We start from the raw sequence: 16,443 nt of genomic DNA, 5'->3' as shown, positions 1-16,443 counted from the left end.
TTCAGATGGACAAATACAAAATATAATACAAGTTTGACTTCAGACACATCATCAATACATCTCAATGAAAAAACGATCTGTGGAGCAAAACGTGCACGTTGGATGAAGCACGGGCACACCTAAGATGGTGATGCTGCTTTGGGAAAGAATTATTCCAGGAAAATCACTTGAAAGAGTTTTGTGACACTTTAATACATCGCTCAAATAATCCCATATTTGAAAAAAGGAATTGTGGGTGATACAGATTTGAAAGAAGTCGTCTTCTTTGCCAGATCCACCTTCATATTTGGCTAAATATGTTATCGATAACGGTGTAGAGCTTCAGTCAATGCAAGATAACTGAATTACTTTTTCCTTTTGCAGTGACGTGAGCGCTGTCACATTTACACACAAATGCAGGTTTTTTTCCCCACAAAGACCTGGTTTCTATCTTGCACTTTTGAGACATCAAAGCAAGTCCGGTAATGAATATAGATTCCGTGTTTGCACGGCCATGCGCACACTCACACACTCCCACACATAAACACACATACCTGTGGTCTGCTACAGCCAAAGAGAATGTGATTATGCAGTCCACTTTGTGTGTCGCCACCAGCTTGACAGATGCATCTGTTGAGCAAATCTTGATGGATTTTCAGTCTGAATTTTAAATCAAAACCACATTTCTCCTCCCCTTGCTTGCTGCGAGAGCCCTTCATGTCTGTCATGGCTCCTGCCTCTCCCGGCAATCATTCACTGACAAAAGCAGCGATGGAAGAAAACATTGCTTCGGATTCTTATCTTGACTGCATGTTGAGCCTGCGTGATGAATGGGAGCAACATACACTCGCGCATGTGTACACCTCTTATCGGATGAGTTCGGAATGCGTTGTCTTATATCTTATATCTTAACCGTTGTCATCATCCTGACTCTCCTTTGAAAAATTGTGCTGCGATGACATTTTCTCTCTCTCTCTCTTTCTCTCTCTCTCTTTCTCTCTCTCGCTCGCTCGCTCACGTGTTCAGTTTTGGAAGTTATCTTAATTTCTTACACTCCTCATTCACCTCAGTCTACCTCTGCCTCTCTTTTTCACTTTGTGCTTAGCACAGCCTCACTGCCAGAATGATGATTAACAGAGGTGGGAAGCGTTTTAATTTATTTCACCCTGCTATGAATATTCAGTGTAAACAGAGCAGTTTTTATGCATGGCTGTCAAGTCTCATGTGTGCTTATTAGAGGGATAGTTAGTTTGATATTTTGGCTTACTGAATAATAGCGTGCTGCCTTGACATAAGCCAACTCATTGATGGAGCAGGTGTGTGTGTGTGTTTGCAGGTGTGCAGATTTGGTTATGCTTGGCTGTTTATGATGGTGTGTGAGAAGGATGGAAAGAAAGAAGCTATAGAATTTATTCATTTGACAAATGTGTCTCCATCAGTTTCATTTTGCCACGCAGTGCTGCCTAAAGCCGACATGCTTGAAATCACTCCAAATGTAGTTGACTGAGGTAAACATTTGTTCCTGCTTAAAAATAAAAAAAAATGTTTTCTTGGCCACGCTCCATACAGTATATTTATTTAGTGGTTTCTTTATTCCAGAAAAGGTGAAATGCTCTTTTTTTTCTTTCTTTCTTTTTGCCTACTGGGGATCCTCAATAGCTCAAGTCAATGAGGCTTACACTGTGCCACAGATAATGTGTAAATAAGAGTAGCTCAAGGCCGGCCACACTGTGTATTCTGAAGTGATTGTTTTCTGCTCATTTAGTTGTGGCAGCTCAGATCCCCGCTATGCTTCCGGCCTGTGGTCTTCAAAGTGAGACGGATGTCGTTGAAAACCAGCAGCTAGCATCTTTCCACACAATCCTGGCTCAGTGTTTTGTGCCATGTGTTGCCACCTAAGCGTTACGCCTTTAGTTTCAGACAGTGTATGAATTAAATGTAGAGTTAAACGCCCACTCGGATGATTCATCGATGAGCGAGTATCTTGTATTTTATGTTTACTAAGCACCACCAGCATCACTGCCGCCATCCTAGTGTGTGGCGGGTTTTGCTGTTGTCCAATATTGAATTTCTGAATTCAGTACGCATTTTATAAAAAAATAATATAGGATCTTCGCATAAAAATAAATAACCAATACGGGCTGAGCATGTGGAGATTGCAACAAGCCAACCTGCAGTAAAAACCGCCCAGGAGCGGAGGCATGCACCGGCACACCGAGGGCTGGCTGAGATAATATGATCTCGCCCTTCATGAAATCCAGTGGTATGAGTTTCCCATTGTGCGCTGAGGTGCAGAAGAGGCTCCCTGCACAGCAGCCTCTGCTGGACGGACTCCCAGACACATCCGCTGCGTTTCCCCGTCGCTAACCGTGTGGAGCGACATGTGATATACATACCACACACAGAGCCAGGGGCATGTCGGGAGGAGCCAGAGGGTCGAGGCAGCTGTGACTGTGACAGTAACTGGGAGGACAGACGTGAAGCGCCCTGCCATCCAGCATATTTCTGCTTTGGTGTGTAGGGTGAGGCGTGTACGCTTTATGATAACTTCTTGGTGAATGGAGCTGATGCGATGGTGTAAACGGGTTACTTTAGACTCTTTGTTTTGCTATTTAATTTGATGTTTGCCCCTATTTATAAAGTTCTCAGCAGTGACGATACATTAGAATGGTTTGTTGGTAAGGGTTTTAAATAAAATGTCTCATAAGATACGGCATAACACCCATGCTCACACTTGCCTCCACATTTATTTTGGTGGCGATATCAACAGTGGTGCTTTTTCTGGCAGCGTGCAGAAAAGCATTTACACCTCCGCCTGGGCCTGGTAGTGGTTTATGAGCTCATCTAGCGAGTACCATATGCTTCTTCACGAACCCAACACGCTGTCTAGCCTGTACCATCTGTCATAGAAACGCTCCTTCCCCACACGGGCATCACCGCAAGCCACTCCGAGGACTTCCTTATCCATGCGTGACGTTTGTGTCTCCCCCTAGTCCTCCCCCGTACTCCTCCTCTGAGATGCTGCGCTTGGCTTTTTCCCCGTCGTCTTGGTCTCGGATGTTACCCCGTCAGTAAACTACTGTCAGCTATTTTTGTTCTCTTTGTTAACACAAAACGTAGGAAACAAACTAGCATGAAGTCGTGTGTGGAAGCATTGTGTGGATAAAAGTAAAGGCTGTTTACTTTCTAACAGCAACATTATCACAGCAGCATATCTGAAGTCACCTGTTAGCTTGTCACAGACCCCGCCGAGCAATGTCAATCCTACAACGTAGTATCGGATTGGGCTGCGTTCAAATTAATTTGTTCTCATTCATTCAAACGTTATGAAAAAGCTCTAAAGTGCTGTGGGATTTATGTGCCAATCAAACTTGCATAGTTGCATTTTATGTCATTTTCATGTGTTCATACTCATTGACTTCCAGAAAATGTACTGTAGATAAAGACGGCTACTAAATCTAACATGCATGAGCATGACAGAAGGCACGCTAACAGGTTTCCGTGAAACATAAAAGAAACTAAAGTGCAGCTTTACTTGAATATAGATGATTATTGCTTTCTGAAGTTAAATGAAATGAAATGCCTAAATGTGTTTTATTAGGGCTATTCCATGATTCATTTAACAGTGAATTTGTAAGAAGCGATGCAGTGATATTTGTTTCTTATTGCTTTCTCTCTGTGAGCCTTTTTCTTTGTATTCGCTCCAGTTCGGTTCAAATTGTTTTCTTCCCGTGATTTGTTTGTACAACAGTGTCGTATAAGGCCTCGGTCCTTTGTCATCAAATTCCAATATGCTCAGCTCTCGATGTGCGATATCAATCCTGTCTCACCGATGACTCAGAAAGTGTTTGGACAAACCAAACATTTGAATGTTTAGTGTTGAATAGGAAAAAGGAACGTCTCAGCTGTACTATACACCTTGTGGACACATGGGACCTTCCTTCTTCACTGACGAATACATCTTACTGTCAGACATGGTACATGTTCAGGCCTATCCTTTTTACCACGCGCTCCCTCCTTCTCATTCACAGTCCCCACTAGAGCCGCCTCGTGCACTTCAACACTTCAAGCGCCTTTTAAGACCACTTTCATCTTCCCCCTTCAGAAAATGAGGCAGAGTCTCTGGTGAGGAGCGCTGACAGTTGCAGTTAGTGCTGAGTATAGTTGACTCAACCGCGGCCCTTTCACTTCTGTCTTTGTCTGAAGTAGTGTGAGGACCCTCTCAGAGCTTTGTGTGTTTGTACACCAGCTGGACCCCATGTCCTCTTCTCATTGGTCCACTGGGCCGAGGCCACGGAGGCAGCTGCTCATCTATTGATCGTACCATTGGCTCTTGAACATCAAAAGAATATGCAGCCTCAGTCTCGCGGAGTATTGCACGTGTATTCTCATCTTTATGCCATTTCATTTCCACTGGCGAGCGGCTACAATTGTCACCTTCGTTGTTTCCAATGTAAACACACGGCGGTCTGGCTGTGAAGGCAACAGTGTCGTGGAGAAACGGGGTCCGTTTAATGATGTCCGTTTCAAATGGGTGAACTCATGAGCCATTGTGGGAGGGGAAGGAAACATGAGACCCAATGGACTTTGTGTATATGTTCTCGAGTTCTACAACTATGCGAGACAAGAGAAGTTAGCAAGCTCTTTTTATAATGAGGTCATGGTGTCGGAGTAAGATGAGAAAGTGTGAGTGCAACTTTATAAAAAAAGCTACTTACAAAAGGTACTTACAGACTGAGTTGAACTTCGTTGGCGGACCACCAGTGTTTATTAAGTCCAAAACACTTGTCATGTGATGCATCATGAAGCTGCGAGCAATCCTCAACAGACACGTACAGCATGGTATATACAGTTAAGTGAATTGTTGTTGTGAATTGTTGCGGGTATATTAACTTTTTGACACTACTGACATGAGGACATTTGGACCACTTTCTACAACTGTACATTGCAAATGGGCAATTTGCAAAAGACTAAAATTTTATGATTACAGAATAATAGATTGTTCTAATTCACTTCGCTGTTCCTTGTTCATTTGTGTCGAAAAATCTTGAAATTGTACTCCTTATTTACACTTATGAGACGGATCTGGTATGTGCACACTAATAAAACAAAATCACTTGACAAAAGTGCAACCGTTAACCGTGCTGCTGCTGTTTTCGTGGCCAGCGTTTGGAACAAGTAGTGTATTACGTTCATAACCTCTACGTAAATGGGTTGAGGTCCATTTTACATAGCGATTAACTGGTAATGTGAAATCAAAACAACATAGTTCTGTCGTCTGCATTTTACCTTCATCTTCTCTCTTGCTTGAGTCCCTCTCTTTTAAGTCCTCTCGTCTCTTTTTCTCTCTTCGTCTTCCTCCAATTTGTTCACTCACTTCCGTCTGCGCTTTCATTTTGCCTTTGCTTCAATCTGTTGTTGCTCTCTTGTGCTCAGCGTCTGTCTCTGTCTGTAGTGCCTAACACACCTCTGTCCATGCCCCACCCCTCCTGTAAAAGAAAAAACCTAGTGCTACAGCAGTACCTCAGTCTCCTCGTTTGCCACTTTAATAAAATTGTAGGGGAACTAAATGAGTGCATGGGAGTCAGCTGGAGAACGCTGCGGGTATCTCCGTCTCGCCACCCAACTCCCCTGCGGGGCTCCCGTTGATGGACGGAGCCGCTCTGGTCCCTTCAGAGGGCTGGCCTGTCTCAGGGATACAGATGTTCGTCTGCAGTTGTCCTGTCGCCAGTACGTGCTGAGATAACACACACTGGGAGAGGATGGAGATGCGGGCTGGTTTGAAACATAAGCTTATTTACACGGGAAACCGCGGCCTACTGACAGACACCTCGCCAACTTCATTCAGAAAAGCCTATTGGCTTTTCCAAGGGCCTGTTGTCTTACGATACATCGTCTTGCTCTTAGGGTCTCTCGTTTTAGTCAGAAAACGCCATGCATCGGAAATTGTCTTAACAGCTGTAAATAGGCTTTGCGAGGTAAAGCGGCCTGTCTCTCAAAGAGCTGATTTATGTAAGCAGCTTAGTGTTTCCACCTCCTCATTACGCGCCCTAACCTATTCATGTTGAGGGTGAGACGTCGAATTACTTCTAACACATCCCCCTCTATCGTATTAGGATGATACTGGTGTGCCAGTAGAAGTGAACATGTAGCCTATTATTTGTTGTCGGGGTGCTTTTGCGTGAATGCAGTCGTGTTGGTATTAGATGGAGTTAAGTCAGGTCCAGAAAAAAGGAATAGTCCTAATGGAGTGAAATGCACAAAACGTCATTGGGCTTTGCTGTCGGGACCTCCAACCATTAGGCAAGCTTCATTACCCGTCAGGGGAAACGGCATTGCTAGTAGTGCACTGGCCCACCAGTGCGTCAGCAGCAGCAGATGTTGTTGGCTTTTGGAACGGTCTGATCTGCTATTGTTCATGCTGAACTGATGAAAAATGTTGAGTCAGTAATGAGAAGTGAGCAGCTCATGTTTGTGCAGCCATCTTGATCACTTATTTAAAATATTTGCTGGAACACGCATTGTGTGCAGCCCAGAGTCGGTACTTTGCTAGATAACTGTCTCATGATAGAAATAAATGGAGAGAAAGATACTTTGTTGTCAAACGGAATGATTCTCCCCACTGATAACCCCCGTAGTCATTAAGCACCCATCGTTCCACAACGCCATTATCATTACCGTCACCCCTCTGGTTGCACGGCGGTGGAAAACTCGCTTGTCAGGGATTTGAGCTGCACCTCTCCGTCGCTGAGAGGAGACGAGAGCTATCGCAGGATGTCATTAGAAGTGCTGTCTATGTCTGAAAGCCAGGTGGACTTGTCCTCTAATGAGGACTCGGCCGTCATGCCAGCGGTGGCTGGAGGAGGTGTCACACAGAGGTGCCACTCTCGGTCCGGGACGCTGATATTCTCCTCCGCTGAGATGGCATCGTTAGAGGGAGAGACGCTCACATTGATGGCGGGCTTAACCAGAAAAGACAGTGAGATGGTAATGATATATTAAGTTGGAGCGAACCAAGAGGTCAAATTGTTATCTTCGACCCTTTTTTTTTTGTGTGTCTAAATCTTTGTTTGTCCCTTGTTATACAAGTCCCAACATCTGGTCGTACAGACATGCCAGTAGCAAGAGGACTTTGCAGAGCGTGGTCAGGTTTGATCAACGTTTGTTGACTTTTCAACCTCAACTGAACAGGGAAACATGTTCAGCTTGAAGAATTCCAAGGCCATTATATGTCAGCATAGATGGAAAAACCCAAGGTTTTTATTTTCATATCTTTTCTTTTTTGGTTCACCTGCCTTCAGAGCATGAATGGACAGTCATTTTCTGCATGACATTTTCGCGCTCTGGCAGAATTGGAAACGGTAAAGGTTTATGGAAAGCTGCACCGGTCCGAGATGATGCCAGCATTACCTCTGTTGTTAAAGGAAATCATCACACAGGGTGTCTAAATATTAAACGCGGTCAACTCTGTCAAATGGCCCTACCGATGCCAAAGTGGAATTTAGGGCTCTCGCAACAAAAGAAATGAGTTACACTCATACGATTTTTTTCGACTTACCGATTAGTTGATTTAATTTGTTGAGTTTCTCCACAGAGAATCGCACAAAAACACAGCTTTAAATCTTGTGTGTGCTCATATGTTTCTTGGGAATAAGTCATTCAGCATGAAAAATGTCTAATCAACTCAAGAAATCTTAGTGGAATGAGACCAAAACGACTAATTAGTTGACTCATTGACTAAAGAAGGGCAGCCCTAGTGTGTTTAAATATATATTGTGAAGCAATGGCTATTACACTGAACATTGTCAGGCCATTAACATCAATCAATAAAGGGAAAACAGCGTGACCATGTTCAGTTTGCTACTTGCAATTAGTAAAGCTAATGAGATTGATGCCCTGTTTTATGTCATCAATATCCTGCATTGTATTTGGTACTTTTAACCTACTTATTTTAGGTTATTAGTTAATTGTTCCCAATATCAGTGAGTCGTGGATGTGACACAGCCCTGTGGAAAAGTGAGTCAAACGCTAGAGCCGCTCCAATAGCTTTCTGAAGCTATCAGTGTGCAGTTGACAACATAATTGATGTTGTTTAAAGACGCGCCATGTGTCACTAGATGGAAGCAAATGGAAGCACAGATTGTTGTTTGTTTTTATACTCATAAGTGCTGCCCGGAATACCCCTGAATTATGAATTATGTTTCAGCCGCTTGGATCTAACTCCAAACAAACATTGAGATATAGAACAATTATACGTCCAAAGTACGCTATTTATTATAATGGTCCTGTAGACTTTCATTTCAGACCTTTGCCTTTTCTAAAGACTACGTTTGGCAGTAATTAACACTTTCCTGCAACATTAGCAGGAGGCTTGCTGTCAAGATGAGCACAGATCCTGAATTTTGAGGTCCTTTTTTTTTTTTTTCTCTTCTCTTCATTCTGGTGTTAATGGCATGTCTCCATAGGAAGGCTCAGGCTCTCTGTGTTATTGGAAATGTGGTTGTGTTTGTGTGCGCTCGTGTTTGTTTTCTCCTCTCTCCCAAGAGTTTGATTAGTCGTCTCCATTTAGCCGCCACATTACTTTCATTACAGCACACATGCACGCCGGGGAGGGACGCCCTGATCCTTTTCTCTCTCTCTCTCTCTCTCTCTCTCTCTCTCTCTCTCTCTCCATGCAGATGGTTGTCACATCTGACTCTCTCTGGATTGGGCGAACAGCCTAAAATCTGTCCCCCCCCCCCTTCCTCATGGCACAGACCTCGAAGGCTTTATTAAATATCAGACCAAAGCTCACTCTGCTGCTGGCCACCCATTGGCTATGTGGAGAGTTAAAGCAGGGGAGGGGGGGAGAGAATAGGTATTTCCAAAAATGCACAGAGAGAAAGAAAGCAACACTGATTGTAGATGCGACGTTCTCTGTGCCAGCTGCTGTCACTGGCAAGCAGACTGGGAGTTGATTTGCACTCATTACTGGGAAATGAGTTAGGCCTTAGGATGATGACCGCATTACTCAGATCGCATGCGATGTGATTGGAGATGTTGTGTGATGTTAATCTCCTCCTCTGTGTCCCCAAGATATAGAAAATAAATGGAGATGGAAATCTTCCTCCGCATCTTCACAGTGGGCCATTTATGATACAAATGGAAGCGGAGAACTGATTATGCAACCGCGGTCCCCCCCCCCCCCCCCCCCCCCCCCGGTTTTCATCCAACCGATAATATAATAACCAAACCACTTTCTGCAGGAGGTGTTTCTAATTACTGTGACAAGTCAAATAAATGAGTTGTTGTGTATCAGGTGCAGATATGCACTCTGCGTATTGCACAGTACTGAATACATGGAGGCATCTTGACCAGAATGTAGAATGTATTGCTGTCTAAGATTACATATCGCTCCGTAACAGTGGAGCTAATGTGCCCTTCTTTCCCCTTGCTCAACGCGGTGTCTGGGTTGAACATAAAGCCATGACTTGTCTCTGATTTTTACATGCTACTACTCCCTTTTCCATCGACTCATCATTCTGCTCCGCACTCATTAGGGACCAACCTTTTTGTCAGGGAGTTAGATGCCCATCTCACGTCTGTCATACTACCAGATAATGGCCGCCCTGCTCTTTACCATGCGCCGTGTTCACTCTGATCTTTGAGGACATCATTATCCTCTCCATGTGTCCCAGCAGAGTGTGGTCTCAATGTTAACCACAGCATTTGGTGAGAGTCTTTTTTTTTTTTTTTTTCTGTGAGAATGGTACACATAGTTTCATCGTAGAGTCTTTGAAATGCAGTGTGAATGCATTTTATTACAGCATACCATTCATAATTGCTGATACCGCTACAATATCTCATAATATGCAGGTTTGCTATCAGTTAGTCGTGCAGAAGGAATGAACACCTGCCTCGTTCTCACTCCATTACCATACCTGGAACATTACATGCCTTTTTAATATATTTAATATACCCTCGCTTTATAAGATTTTTTGTTTTTTAAGACCTCATCAATGTGTCAATACTCTCACCTTTTTTTTCCTCCACACCTCAAACAATGCAATCTCCCTATTGGGCTCCACATCTTTGTTCTTCCACTTGTTTCCTTTTTTTTTTTTTTTTTTTTCTTCTTTCAAGCAAAAGTCATTTCCTCTGTGCCGTCCCTCTCCGCTGCACATGCCCACAGGACACTCTATTTCATCTTGCTTTGAACTCTTTTTAATTTTGCGCAGTAGCAGTTTTTTATGAACATATTTATTCATTTATGACTCCTCTCAAAGCCCTTTGCATATGAGCACACCTTTATTCTCTCGTTCTCCCTCTTTCTGTCTCCCCTCTCGGCTCTCCACAGAAAACGGGCCTGACTGATGCAGTGTTAGTTTAATCCCTGCCACCCTGTCAGAGGCTATTTTCTCTCGGTCCTTTTTCTCAATACAGCAGCAGTGAGCACGGACCGAGCTTTTTTTTTTTTTAGGCTCTCTCAGCTCACCAGCTCCTGTCTAGACGTTCTCCACACTGCTCGTAGAGTTTTTTTTAATTTCTTCTACGCTGTCAAAAGAGGGGCCTGTCTCCAGCCATGAAGGTCAAGGCGTCTTTCTCGCCACCGCACGGCAGATCATCCCCTTCCACTCTCCACAACACCCACTTCCCACCCTGATGGCAGCCACCTGTCAGCGGCTGAGCTCCCCCACCTAGATAATAATAACCTAGCTAGAACCCATCTTTCATCAAGTGTCCCGGCTCCATTTGAATAGAGGGAGATTCGGGGCAGGATGCCGAGCAGACAGCTGAGGGGGTCTCTTCCTGATGTGCGAGCTCCTGCAAGGTGGTAGTGACAGCAAAGGGGAAGCAGGGGGTTGTTATTTAATTGAAGCAAGGTCACGTGAAAGTTTCCAACAGTGTTGCCCTTCCTGGTGTGAGATTGTAACATGTTGCCAGTTGTATGGGAATGCACCATTTATACAGTTTTAAGTGTATATTGTATCTGGCGGTATAGCTCTACAGATGACAATGTAGGCATGTGGGCCGGTCCAGACTGAATTATTCGATGGATTGCCGTGAGGTCTTGTACAGACATCAATGTTCCCGAGAGGATGCAACCTACTGACTCTGGAGATCCTTTGGCTGTTCTGCTAGCGCCACCACTAGATTGACTTTTTTGGATTTTAGTGACATGTCTGTACAGCTATTGGATGGATTGCCATTATATTTTGTACCGATATTCTTGGTGCCCAGACGATGATTCCCAGTGATTTTTGGTTAATCCCTCATTTTTCACGTAGCACCACTAAGAGGTCAAAGTTTTCACTTATCCAGTGAAATATGTCTTCATCGACAAGATGGACTCAACAACTATTAGATGGAGAGCCATGAAATGTGGTTCTAACATTCATTCTCTGGCGTTTCCTGTTTCCTTGATGAAGGCTCCCATTCTGTCTGTGAGCTCGCCTGGTTCACTACTGGCGAGGAAATAAAATCAATTAATCGATACTTTGGCCTACAAACTTCTTCCCATGGAGCCGACGTGAAAACGAAATATTTAGGTCCAGTAAATGTCTCCTGTCACTTAGCCTGGGGAAGGCCGGTTAGCGAGCCGCTGTCCCAGGAGCTGCTGCTGACAGACGGGCAGAGATGTTTATCAAACACGGAGTCGGCGTGGATTGGAGACAGAAGGCTTATGCACTTCTCATGTATTTCTTTATAGTAGGGATTTCTTGTAAAACTCGACATTTCACTTTTCATTTAATGAGAGTGACGTCGGTTGACTCCCGTGATGCACGAGGAGCAGTGCAGTGTGCTTCTGTATTGCTTTTCTTTTCTTTTTTCCACAATCACATATTTATTTCCATACATGAATGTGTGTTTTTGTACTATTCCATTATTTATTTTTAGAATTTAAAATATTCATTGATAGCTGCAGTTAGCATGCTAACACTGTAAACTAAATGGTAAACATTCTCCCTGCTTAACATCAGAATGTTAGCATTGTCACTGTGAGCACGTAAGTATGCTGTTGTGCCCAAGTACAACCTCACAGAGTCGCTAGCAGGACTGCGCACTCTTTGTCTTGTTTAATAGATATTTTATGACCATTTCAACATGCGTACAGTAGTTCCGTTACTTCATCGTAAATTGGTAGTGCTAGGGTTATTTGCCTTTTGTGGATGGGTGCTGAACACTGGAGCGTAAACTTTCTCTCCATCCCGACATAATCCCTAATCTTATATCACATAACACACTCACCCCTGCTTCATTCAATCAGACGGACAGATAACAGGCAGACTCGAGGGGGCATTTAAGGTACTGAGCCTACATCTTAAGTGCTCTGTCTCTCTCTCTCTCTTTGTCTTTCAGATGCCAAGGAGATTGTGTTGAAAGCTCAGATCCTGGCCGGGGGCAGAGGCAAAGGTGTGTTTGACAGTGGCCTTAAAGGTGGAGTGCACTTAACCAAGGAGTAAGTATGCCCCTATCTCCATTTCACACTGCGAGTTACTGTAGGAGATAGATTCATGTTCGTTCTCCTGCGACAGCGACTTTTAGAGTGAGGAGGCTCAAAGAGCCCTCTGAAGATGCTCCCTTGGCGCTTGTCAGTGTTACTTGTGCTGCAAACAAACAGTTTTTCTTTCCACCAGTGTCTCATTTTCAAACAACTACCCTCAATTAAATGTTGAAAAGGGGATTTTGAGGTCGGCAGAAGCGTTTTGCACCCCATACTGAGTTTTCCTCTCTCGGGTTGGTTGGGTTTTGTGCCGCTGCTGAGATATATTTGGCTCTATCTTAGAATTATAAAGTGTGATGGGTGTATTCCTCCAATGAAGGCTTATTCTGAAATTGTGCATTTTCAAAGATTTTTGTTTGTTCGCTCAGGCACTGCATTTCCCTCGGCCACGTTTTCATGCACTAAAACAGCGCTATCTTTTTAGTAAAGGTACCGACCACTTACTGCCGCCTTAAAGGCAAAAAAAGTGATTTATGACAATTCGCCCGGCTATGTATCATCGTCACCCTACTTCAGGGTTCAGAATGGCCGGGAAACTTTTTCAAAGTGAAATACGCTGAAGTTCATCGTCCCCAGACAGTGTCATGAGTGCACAGTTCACCTTCCTCTCATCTATCAAAGGATGAGTACAACCCCATCTTCATTTTTACTCACTTACAAAAGCAGAGCAGGCGTACAGAAGCCGCCCCGGCATGTGGGCTGCTTTTAAACAGAGCGTACGTCGAGGTTCATTCACAGCGATGTGTTGATGTATCCGAAAACTGTGCTTTGTCAGAATGTTACATAAACGCCCAGAATATGCTGAGGCATGTCTCTCTTCAACTGGAAGAAAAAAAAAACCTCTAGAGAGATAAAGAAATACTTTTTCTGCTTTTCTCATCTTTCATTTTGTAAGTGTATGCTTTTCAGTGTTTGTATTTCAATAGAAATTAAGTCTGTTGTTTGAAAGAGGATACTGTTTGACTTAATACTTCTTTCAATCAGCCCCGCTGTGGTTGGCGAACTGGCCAATAAGATGCTGGGTTTCAACCTGACCACCAAGCAGACACCGAAAGATGGAGTGAAAGTGAAAATGGTGAGCCGCTGAAGGAAAGAAAGATTTATGTTGCGCTTTCTTCTTTTTTTTCCCCTTCTTTTTCTGACCTTGTTTTAAGGCATTTTGAGTCCAGCAATGCAGTTCTGTAAAATTAATGACTGTGAAGGCAGTCTGGCTCTATGGTTTTGTGTTGTTTTTTTTCTCCACTAGGTTTAAACAGTAGCCATCCACCGTTGTTTACTGTGGGTTTGCGCTGGCTGGTGTTATGGCTCATTGCATAAATTGAACCGGGCCCACTTTGAATTTCAAGTGTTTGGTAAACAACTGTTTCCATGTGCCACTAACGAGCAGGAATATCATTTTCTCTACTCGCATGCTGCATGCAGTACACTTCCAGGTGATGAAGCCTTCTTGGTCTGTAGCTTGTGTGTGGCCCCCCCGCTCTCTGTCTTTATCTCTCCCCATCTCTGTTTACCCCTGCTACCCCCCCAGCCCCCCCCCCCCCCCCCACACACACACACACACACACACACGCACACACACTTGTGTGGCCCCCCCGCTCTCTGTCTTTATCTCTCCCCATCTCTGTTTACCCCTGCTACCCCCCCCCCCCCCCCCCCCCCCACACACACACACACACACACACACGCACACACGCACGCACGCACGCACGCACGCACGTTCCACCTAACTCCTGCTCCTACCGCAGAGTTCAGGTGGAATCAAGGGAGTGTCACACATGTCATTTTTTATAGAAAGCCCCTGCAAGCTCAGAATTCTCTCTGTGTCTCAGAGGAACAGGTAAACAAACTAAAACTGGGCAAAAGTTGAATTAGATGTGAGCGAGAAGAGACATGACCTCCTGTTGGTTCTACCAAGAACATCCACTTTTGCCTGTGGCACTGGAACCAGACCTGGGAGGAGCGTCCCTTGACAGACTTGAAGGATCGAGAACAGTAACTGCGTCGTCACAACCTCGTCTGTCAGACGAGAGACAGAGCTTAGCTGTCAACCCCGAACCCCCTACTGCACCACAGAGCAGAGAACAAAGGAAGGGGGCACTTCAGCATCTGCATGGATTTGCTCTCATGGCACCGATGATGATGATGAGGAGGAGAGATGATAAGGGGAGATTGGGACAGAGGGTGTAAAAGATGGTTGTTGAAGAAGACTGGGTTTGAGGTGAAAAAGAAAGCTGGTGGGAATAGAAAAGTCTGAGTGAAGAATCAGGCAACAAATCGGAGTGACTTAAGAGAATGTTTGAGTGACTGGAGAGGACAACATTTGGACAAGGAGCTAGGGCCGCCGTCTGGGAACACGGAGTGGAGGGAAGGCTATCCATCCTCATTAGCTGTGCGGTAGGGTGGAAGCAGAACATAAGGGCTGTGCATGTTCAAACAAACACTTCATCTGAATACCTGCAGCCCATTAACCACCACACATCAGATTTTTCTTTTTTTTTTCTTCCTCTCTTTTCCAAATGAGCCTCTCGCTTGCTTCCTCTTTCCTCTTATCTTCCGGACTCTCAGCGTTGAGGTCCCTGCATCTCATTCACAACTGATTTTCTCAGAGCTATGCTTCCTAGATTCTGCCTGTGTATATGTGGACCCTGTTTATTTGCCTGTGCCAGTGTGTCCTATGTATATCAATGTAAAAAGTTAAAGTTAAGTTCGCGAAGGTTTGTCAAAAAACAAAATCAAATGGTGTTTCTTATTTGGGCTTCAGTAGGTACCCTTATGTGATCATGAAGTCCAAACAGTAGAGATCATCATTTATTTATAAAGCAATGTTTTAGTCAGGCCTACCTTACACATGCAAGAATGATCCCAGTCACTTTGACATAGTGAGGCATAAAGCTTGTTAATTAAACTCTGGCATGCATCAGTACTCACAATCAGCTGATACCCAATGCCCAGTTATCTGTATCGGTATTAGAACAAAAAATAGATAAAGACAAATCGGTGCATCTCTCAAGTTAGTATGGTAGCGACATTCCTCCTTCAGCCCCTCTTTCTCTTGCTATGCCACATCCAGGTGATGGTTGCTGAGGCCCTGGACATCATCAGGGAGACTTACTTTGCCATCCTCATGGACCGCGCCTGTAATGGTCCTGTCATGGTCGGCAGCCCTCAGGGAGGTATGGATATCGAGGAGGTAGCCGCCAGCTCCCCAGAACTCATCTTCAAGGTATACGATTTTTGGCTCGTACCCATCACTGCAATATCTTAACGAGTACGAATAACTAAATGAAACGTATCTGCCTCAAAAACCACGCAGCATGTGAAATGGACTAATCTCATCCGGCACAATGGAACTCTTAAAAGGGCGCAAACACCTCGCCACGTTGCTCTTTAATCAACAAAAGTTGTATTCGTCTTGATATCTCACCGGGGCTCGATTGCCCAGTGAGCCTTACAGATGGAAGCTGTGCTCATTTCGTATTTTTCAGCTAATTCAATTAATTTCTTTCCTGCCTGCATGTGTAGCGCAGCAGCTGAACATGATGCTGACATACAGCAATACACTGAAGCTTGACATGAACAAATACTCAGCCTTCTGTGCTTTATTTCGCTATTAATTAGATTCCATTTACAGAACATAATCCACTGCAGTCACTTGGCTACTAGGCAACAGGTCTTTGTCAGTGTTAACAGATGTACCATTTAAGCACTACAGATTTTCTATTGTTGTATATCTTCCTTTAGCATTTGTCCACAGATGTTAGAGCAGATTGGAAAAATCCAGCTGAGATTTATGTCCTTCATTATTTCCTCCGAAGATTTGCGGTTATATATGCAATACACAGCTGTGATGTTGCTCATCTCGCCCACGTGATGGCCCTCCGCACATCTCATTAAAATGTATATGGTCCAGACCTAGTTTAAGCGGAATTGTTTACACCAGCTTACGACAGCTGTCAGTTGTTTACTTTATTTTCCTCAAT

At 44.2% G+C, this 16,443-nt stretch overlaps 1 protein-coding gene across 1 annotated transcript in view; it reads left to right on the top strand.

Moving 5' to 3' along the window:
- suclg2 (succinate-CoA ligase GDP-forming subunit beta) overlaps window positions 1–16,443 on the top strand; it is an 83,839-nt gene that overhangs the window by 20,797 nt on the left and 46,599 nt on the right. Inside the window, exons 3-5 of the mRNA XM_079156461.1 lie at window positions 12,319–12,418; window positions 13,448–13,538; window positions 15,534–15,686. Of these exons, the coding sequence (XP_079012587.1) occupies window positions 12,319–12,418; window positions 13,448–13,538; window positions 15,534–15,686 (344 nt within the window). The remainder of the gene's footprint in view (window positions 1–12,318; window positions 12,419–13,447; window positions 13,539–15,533; window positions 15,687–16,443) is intronic.

This window comes from Pholis gunnellus, assembly GCF_910591455.1.
Source record: "Pholis gunnellus genome assembly, chromosome: 3".
Lineage (NCBI taxonomy): Eukaryota > Metazoa > Chordata > Actinopteri > Perciformes > Pholidae > Pholis > Pholis gunnellus.
Note: the sequence above shows the minus strand (reverse complement) of the source record. Positions and strands in the feature narration are given on the sequence as shown.